This window comes from Parasteatoda tepidariorum, chromosome 7 (assembly GCF_982258835.1).
Source record: "Parasteatoda tepidariorum strain Cologne lab strain chromosome 7, Ptep-v5.0, whole genome shotgun sequence".
NCBI classification, from domain to species: domain Eukaryota; kingdom Metazoa; phylum Arthropoda; class Arachnida; order Araneae; family Theridiidae; genus Parasteatoda; species Parasteatoda tepidariorum.
In genome coordinates, this window is record NC_141761.1 from 54,455,070 (window position 1) to 54,463,999 (window position 8,930).

The 8,930-nt window shown below is 27.7% G+C and overlaps 1 protein-coding gene across 1 annotated transcript; it reads right to left on the reverse strand.

Moving 5' to 3' along the window:
- LOC139424796 (astacin-like metalloprotease toxin 5) lies at window positions 1-8,000 on the reverse strand. The gene is made up of 6 exons (XM_021147312.4): window positions 7,897-8,000; window positions 5,550-5,617; window positions 4,278-4,359; window positions 2,647-2,761; window positions 1,190-1,365; window positions 1-270 (listed from the first exon to the last, which is right to left on the reverse strand). Exons 1-6 carry the CDS (start codon window positions 7,976-7,978, stop codon window positions 53-55), a joined length of 741 nt encoding a protein of 246 aa, XP_021002971.1. The 5' UTR covers window positions 7,979-8,000; the 3' UTR covers window positions 1-52.
- Window positions 8,001-8,930: the final 930 nt, after the last annotated feature.

The following is an 8,930-nucleotide window of genomic DNA, read 5'->3' on the forward strand; positions in this document are numbered from 1 at the left end:
TCATTCCCTTTATAATTTATTAGTCACAGTATTGAAGCAAATGTAAAATTTCTTAACAATTGTACATTTTGTTGACTCTTTCGATATCATTTCTGGTCATTCCTTGCTTGTTGTAAGGGTCAGACAATTTCTGTCCATTTCTGGCCACCATGGTGTCTTTTCCGTTTGTGGAGAAAGATTTGTTGCCGTAAATCATGATGGAGTTGTAGTCAAAAGTATTGTACAAGACATTTTGGTGGGGTGAAAGCTTGTTGAAGTTGAATCTCATGTCTATGTAATAGAGTAGAAGAAAATATTAGATTCATTGCTATTCTGAAATTTATGAAATTTCAAAATTATATACATTACGCATTTTTCTTTCTAATGTTTTACGGTTAGATAATTTTTTTCATTAAGGTCGTTAAATATCTTTTATCATCTCATTCAAAGTATTTTCGGTTTATAATAAAAATGCATGAATAATTATTGTGCAATTCTATCAGAAAAACTTATTTACAATATAATGGCTTAACTTAAAAAGTAGCAATGTATGGAAAATTGTTTATTTTATAACTGTCGTTAAACTGCTGACCCAATTTTCAGTTTACAAGAGAAAAATGGAACTTCAAAATCAAGTAGTGGGAGAAATTTAAGTTTGTTGAGGACGTTTTGATGGAACTAATCCACATTTGCGTTACATGGAGAGGAAGTCCACGAAAACTTCTCACGGTTAGCTTGGCATTAAGGCGTCTCTAACCCTTAATCGGTATAGCAATGATGATGTATTACGTCAGCACTGTATTTGGTGCAAGGCGGGTACGGATTTTGTATCGACTAGCCATCATTGGGATTAAAACCCAGTTCACCACGTTGGGAGGCGTGCGCTCTACCCCTGATCCTATTAAAAATTTTGGAATAACGATTTGTTCGTTTGTGGTTTTTTTTAAAAATCATTATTTATACTTAAACCAACTCCTCTTTCACTTATATTTTAAGGAGTAACAAATAATACATTTTAAATTGTACTTTTTCCTATATTAAAAAATGCCTTTATTACGTTTATTATGTTTCTTAAAAAAGTAAGTATTTCATTAAACATATGGTAAAAAAAATCATGCTGTAAAATAAATCGAAAATAGCAAGGTAAAGAAATGGTCATATGGTAAAAAAACAATTGTCAGAGAATAATATAAACATGACAAATACTCACTTTCGGCGACGTTTTCAAGGTAGATGATCAAATATGAATCTCTGTCTGATCTGCTCTGTTCGTGGTAGAATCCAAGGGCGTGTCCCAACTCGTGAACAACTGTTCCTGCGTACAAGCATCCATTTCCAAGAGATACAGCCTGTTCACCATTGATTTTACCCACATAGGAATAGCACCTTTTTAAATTTCATATGAAAATTTCATTTTAGTTTTGAAATTTACTATGCATCATTATCCTAATTTATTCATTTAGATTCAATAAACTGTTTATTTACAAGTGTATGACAAAAACAAAGGAGGGTGGAATATAAAATTATTAAGATTCGAATGTCACCCGTGTGGTGACCGGGTGTGACAGAATAGTCCCAATGCAGCTCATGCATGTCGTAAAAGGCGTTTAAAATGGGTACCCAGTGTCTGGGGGTACAACCGGGCACCCTGCCACTGGGGATTATATCAGGGGACTGGTCCTCCAGGTTGGGGGTTAGGCATAGGGTTGACACCTCTATCCTGTAAAAATTTATTGTCACGAAATCATTAGAAGAAAACAAAGATAAATCGGAAGTCGTCATGGAGAAATCTTCAGAGGAAGGCATTGGCTCACATTGGGCTGTCTGGCCAACTATGATGATGATGCTGAAGATTCGAATGTCCAATGTGTGTATCCTTTCCCCGACATGCAGTTCCAGATCTCAATGGTAAACTAAATATAATCCGTTTATACGTAAAGTAGCATTTGTTTATAAAAATATGTGTCCTGGTAGTGGTCATGCGTTTTCAGCATTGGTGGCATTAAGGGTGCATAAATTTTGTTTTTAAGAAAAATATATACTTTGTTATGGTTGGTATTAGAAATATATATATAATCTGTCATTCCAAACTAAATCACCCGCAATGCCAAGATTTCCATAGGAATGCCTCACTGCTGTTCTGGCTTACATTGCTTTAAACATGCTGAAGATCGAAACATGAATTCCATTAGAATGTGTTCTGTGTGACCAAGGGTGCCCACAATTAACATGTGCGGTATAGGCCACAAATTTGATTAGTGTAAGTATTTTTAATTTTTTCACCCTTCTTTGTTCGTGGTATAGTTATACATAAAGTCCTTTGAAATATTGAAATGCTTAAACAGAATCCCTAACACATATCTAATCATTTCCAATATTAAGCACTGAAAATGAAAATAATAAAAAGCAGTTTGTTTGCAATTTATTATGTCTGCAATTAATTGTACAGTTTTATAAGTCAAAGTTCACTAACATTGTTTAACTAAGAAATTGAATAATATGTAATGATTTGTAAAGCCAATTGATTAATGAATGATGTTTAACAGCATAAAAAACTCTTCTAAGATGTGATATCTCAATTCATTCCTCAAATCAAGTCATACAAGTTATTACTTTTCTATAGAAAAGTACTTTTTTATTACAAAAATCAATCAAAAATATTCTTACCCTTGTCCAGAAAAGATCTTGATGTAGTTTTGTTCGTTTGACCTTGGAACGAATCGGACGCAAGTGTTTTTGTGGTAATCATTAAAGCCTTGGTTGATGACATTTTGTGCATTGCCTTTAGAAGCGAAGAAATGAAATAAAAACAATTATAAATTCGTTTTTTAACATTTTTTCAAAGTGTCAAATAGAAAATTTCAAACCACACCAAAAAAGGAAAGCAAGGATTCTGAACTATCCAAATTTTATTTATATATACTAAACATTTGTATTACTATTCAGTTTTGAAATTAAGATCTACAATTCTATAAAAATTCTACTCTGAGAAAGTGTGATACGCAATATCTGAAGCTCTAAAGAAAGGCACGAAGAAGTAATACACTTCGAAAGAAATTTCCATTGCATAAATAAGGGGAGAGCTCTTGAAATAAAAATATATAATGTTATTTAATTAATTTAGTTATTTTTAAAAAAGTTACAAAAGAGGTTTAAATCGGAAAGAGTTAAAAAATATTGTTATGAAAACAGAAAATCTTTATATAGAAAACTATTCCAATTCAAAATTGTAAATTGCGTACTCTTAACTTCCTGGCAGTTCAGTTATATTTCAAATAATAACTCAGACTATATTGAAAACTAATTAATTTTCAGCATTATTAAATCCAATTTTACGCTGTTGTTTAAAAAAATAATTAAAGAGTCGTATATTTAAGCATTTTATGATAATTTTTTTTAGGAATCTAGAGCTAATTTTAAGACAACACATTTTAAGAGATAGGACAAAGAGTTGTAATTGATGGTACAAAGATCTGATAAATTTAAAATATTATAATTCTAAATCTGATTCTAGAACTAATTTTCTCTTATTCTTAGTGACAATTATATTTCTAGAACTAACTTTAGGACAGCACATTTTTAGAGGCAGGAAAAAGAGTTGTTAAGATTGACAAAGTTGAAAAATCATATTCTTCTTTCATTAAAAACAACACTATGATTTGAGCATAAATCAGTGGAGTATCCTACAAAATATTAAGATTTGTGTAGCAAAGCTTTCTTCTCTTTGGAAAAACTTACTAATAGCAGCTTCATCAAACTTGATATTACTAAGCAGTTTTTATATATCATATGATAATCTGCATTTGTTTAACACTTCTAAAATGAAAGAGTTTATGATTATTATTATTTATTTTTTGCTGAAAATATTTTCATCTATAGTTTACGGATTTTTCTAAAGTATATTTTAGCGAGGTACTCATTTTTTCTTAATTTTCGATATTATATCATACAAAAAGATATTCAGAGATGTTTTTTGGACAATTAGAGGACATATTTTAGATTTGATAACTTTTAATCATCTTAAAATCATCTATTAATAAATTCATTATAAACATAGTAAACATAAAGGTATTAATTTTATGAAGTTTTAAAAGTTCTCCAATAAAGAATCTTCGACTCTGTTTAGTCTCTACAATTTTTTGCGTTCTACAAATGCCATGTTCTTCATAATTTATAACTAACTAAGGCTCGTAAGAAGGCTTTTTTACTAAAATATAAAAAAAGGAAAAATGCAGTTACAATTACAACTAGCTAAATTTAATTAAAACACTATACTAAGCTAAAAATTGTATTCTTACTCAAAGAAGAGTCAATGACGTAGGGTACACGTGCATTTGGCCACCTGTAGTGATTTCCAACAATGGCATTACGTTCAGCATCCTAGAAATAATTTTGGCGATAAACATAAACTAATTTAAAATTAGCTAGTATTGCTTATTTTCTGCAGATAACAAGGCTTATTTTAAGTATTTCGTGTATCGAATGTTTCGTGAAATAGATATAAATTTTGTTTTTGAAATTTTCTTATTTTAGTAGTTATTTTCAAATTTATAAACTAAACATATTATGATAATAAAAGAAAATGAAGCACAAATTTAAATTTTGTTTTTAAAATCTCAAAATTTATTAATAATTCTAAATATTTTACTCTCAAGTATGGTTATACTTTAAATATTTCTTACTGCAATATTATATTATCTCTAAATGTAGTATAGCTAATGATAAAAACTATTTTTACAGCTGTCATAAGACCATGCAATTTTCAGAATTTACCTATAGTAAACTTGGCATTTAACTATACAATGTTTCGTATACATTTTTAAAAATATGTATATATTATTTTTTAATAAACATTATAGACTATTGTTTTTGAATTCGAATTCATAAAACCATCAAATTGTCGTTGCAAATAAAAGAGAAAATTTTAACCATATATAAATCTAACCCTCCATGGTTAACTGAACATAAATCAATAATTATTCAGTATAACGATTACTTACTTATCTAGATTATTTATTTGAAATAATACAGTAAATTATTTAATTGACATTAAAGAGGTTTTTAATAAAAACGATGTATGGGTATGGGAGATCAAATTTTATTTTTTTATTTCATTTATAGGTTTAAATGATCTCTTCCATTTCAAAAGTTTTAAGTTCACCAAGCAATAAACTTTGTTCAACTTCTACAAGCGTCAAGGTCTTAGGCAAAATTGTACAGAAATTATCCTTATAAGCACTATTTTTACTTAGAAAAACAAGGAAAAAACCGTTCTTTATTTTTAATAATGAGAAACTTGCTGTTAGAGGGGTTTTAAAGAGTTTTATATTTACTGGATATAATTTTTAAATAACTGTTTGTTACTTTTTCACAGTATGTATTTGTTATGTTTTATTCAATACATCAAAACGTAAAACAGATGTAAAAAAATAATTCTGTACAAATAGCAAACTTATCACTATAATTTTTAGTTATTTTTAAAACATATATATTTGATATCATTAATATAATTATAAAACAGTGATAATTTAGAGAAACTTGTGCTATGCACAAAAAATATATATACTTACAAAAGGTCCATCAATACCAGCCATGTCTCCATCGTACAAGTCAGGGTTTTGCATAGCCAATCTAGCCTCTAAAAGAAAAAATTAAAAATTTTAGTCTCAAATTATTTAGTTACTGTAAGCAAGTTTCTTTTATCGGCTTTCCCTATGCATTTTCTATACATTAAACCATTTTACATGAATTTCACTCGATACATTACAATAGTTAAAAAGAACTATTTTTAAAAATCAAATTATTATATTTTTAGCCCTTTATCTTAGTATTTAATTAAATTTCAGTTTTATCCCTATAAGCTCGCAATCATATTCATTCACCAAACTCAGCAATTTTAGTTAAATTTTTAACCTATCGTTTAAAAAAAAACAATTAATCAAGCATACATAGCTCCGAAACATTTGGCTGAATTTTCTTGGACAATTTCAAACAATCTTCAAAATTCTTTTTGTACCTACAATGGAATTCTACAATTATGTAAAAAATATTAAAAACGTTGAATTCAAAATACATTTTAGAAAGCGCACTAAAGAGTTATTTTTTTATTGTGAATTCATTTTATGGTGAATTTTTAATTATTCGAAATTTAGAACAATATAATTAACTTGGCTGTTACTTTTTTCAGTTCAAAAATAGTTAAAAAGTATTAAGCATGTGGTAAATTAATCCTATTTAAACCTGATAAGATAATAGTGTTCAATTTCTCGATAGATAAAAATTATAATATTTCCTTTATTATTAACTTTTAGTTTTACTAAAATTTCCACATTATTTAAGCAATTAATATATTTTTGATGCATTTCGAATCCTATAAATTTTTTTATGATTATTTCGAAACCAATATGTTGTTAAATAAAATAAAATTCATCAATTTGTATCTTTTATAAATATTAATAATCAATATGTTACAGACCTATTTGTTCTTATAAAAGTAAGGCACTTTTAAATCCATTATTGTTAAATGTTAAATATGTTTAAATATATTATTTACTAATATTATTTATCTATGCAAAGAAATATGATACAAACCATGATAAACGTGGTTGGAGTAAATGATAATCGTACTACAACTTTATTACGATGACCCTAATCTTAAATATGGAGTTAGATTATTTTTCCCCCAGTACAAACCAATAAATCAATTTAAGAGAATTAAAACAGAAGTAAAGAAAATTATTATTAGTTAAGATGTTAAAAGAAGTTAAAATTATAAATTTTAATTAGCTGAAATTCAAATCAATGTCAGTGTTTAAATTTTTAAAAAAACTGTTGCTTCGTTTGATTAAAAAAAATTTTTGCAATTTATTTAAATTTATTTTTATAAACAGTCCTGTTTCCCCTTGAAGTCATTTAGATTTGTGTTAAACAGATTTGCTTAAAAATTAAAAAACAATCTTCATACTTTATATAAACTATAATTTGAAATGAATTTCTATACAAATCTGCTCTAAAATTAAAATTCCATCAATGTTCCTTGAAATCTAATTATACTAAATATAATACTGGCTCAGTGGTTGAGGTAGTAAACGTGATAGTTCAGTGGTTAAGGCACTAAACTGTCGTCGTGAAGAACTGGGGTTCGATACTCAGTGGCGGTTTAAAGCTCACCCAGCTTCAGATGTATGGGTACCAGCTTGTCAATGAAGTAATTATGTATATAATACTAACCACATTGCCACAATCATACCGTTGGTCACAAAATCGTAAAGCCTTAACTTCCATGACCCCCTCACCCAGAACGGGCTGTTGCGTGAAAGCTTTACTTTTTTACACTGCTATTCTTAATAGCGTAATAGTGTTCTTTGAAAATAGTTTAAATGCATTTTTATATGAAGTTTTAAAGTTTTTTAAATAAAATTCAGTTTCCAAATAATGTTTATTTTGTTTTTATTGGCTCAAGATGTAAAACAAAATCAATCTCTATGCGTATGTGAAAAAAGGATTTTTTTAATATTAATTATTTTAATATCACGCACATTTAAAATTTTTTTAATTAGAATAACAACCTGTAAGGTAAATGTTTCTTTATTTTTTTTAATAACATTTTAAAAAAGGGCAAAGCTCTTTGTTTTAGCGATCATATGGAAATAGATTTTAGAAATCGTTTTACGATATTTTTGAAATGCAGAATGATTTAGGTTTGGAACAACAAACTGTTTCACAGCAATTGTTTTTTGATTTAATCTTAAACTTAATTTTAAGTTGTTTTTTTAAAGAAAAAAAAACGCCTATACAAATTTTTTCCATACTTTAAGAGGAACTCATTGTTGCTCTATGTATTTTACATTCGGAAAAGAACTTTGTAAAGTTATAAAGAAAAACAAATAAAAAGTTAATATTAAAGAAAGAAATTACCTTCTTGTTGCTGAGGACTTAGCTGAATTACTTCAGCCAAAGCAACAGCCAACAAACCAGCAAGAAACAGACCAGTCTTCATGGTTATAGTTTGAAGAAGTGGGAATGAAACGATAAGCTTGCAAGATTTTGTAAGCTGCTTTTAAATGCCTCCTTATCAAAATTAATATTAAATGTTATGTGAAATACCTGCTGTTGAAGATTAAATAACTGCGCGATCGTAGGTCTTTGTTTATCAAATTGAGAACAGGATATGTAAATAAACCTTGTAAATTTTGAATGAAATGAAATAGACTGTGTAACATTTTATTATTTTTTTATATTTGAAATACTCAGATAACATTTTTATTAATGATTGCTATATGACGTTCCGATGTTCCGATTTGTAAGAGATAAAAATGAACTCATGCAAATTTATTCTATAAAATTTTTAATAATTTTATTCGTCCTGATTTTTAAACTAAACTGCATATTTATGGATTTCTTCTAGTAATAATTTCGTCTTTGTGAAATTTAAAATAGCTACAGTGTATCTCTTTTTTGATCATATAAGCACTCGCAGCAGAAATTGCATGAATTACATTTTAGTTTCAAAACATAGGTGCAAATGCAGGTTCAAAATAAGTTTAAGGAAAAAACGTGGTTCTTACCATAATGTTCTAACTAAAAAAATATGCGATTCCCGTTAAACGTAATAAAAATTATGCGATTCCCGTTCGTGATAAAAAATTTTTCATATTAAATATTTCTTAAATATCGCACAAGATTTGTTTTTATGAAACTTTTATGTTTTAAGTGACGTCAAACCTATTTTAATGTAAAGCAAATTGAAGATTTTAGAAGTTAACGTTACAGAAATAATTTTAAAGCTTTACATTTTTTTTGAAGATTTGTGCTAAATGGGAAAACTATTTTGCCTATTACGGAAAAATAATGAATTTAAGATCATACTTTACTCACAAATGACTTCAATTTTGCTTTACTTATTATTTAGTTTGCAGTAAATTATTTTATTCACATAGTAAGTTGAATCT

What these genes read in the sequence shown, in the direction of transcription:
- LOC139424796 (XM_021147312.4), bottom strand. Translation starts at nt 7,978, where the DNA reads ATGAAGACTGGTCTGTTTCTTGCTGGTTTGTTGGCTGTTGCTTTGGCT. An exon ending in AAGTCCTCAGCAACAAGAAG is followed by an intron (nt 5,618 to 7,896) that starts GTAATTTCTTTC and finishes TTTTTCTTTTAG; the next exon opens with AGGCTAGATTGGCTATGCAA. An exon ending in CCTTGAAAACGTCGCCGAAA is followed by an intron (nt 271 to 1,189) that starts GTGAGTATTTGT and finishes TCTATTACATAG; the next exon opens with ACATGAGATTCAACTTCAAC.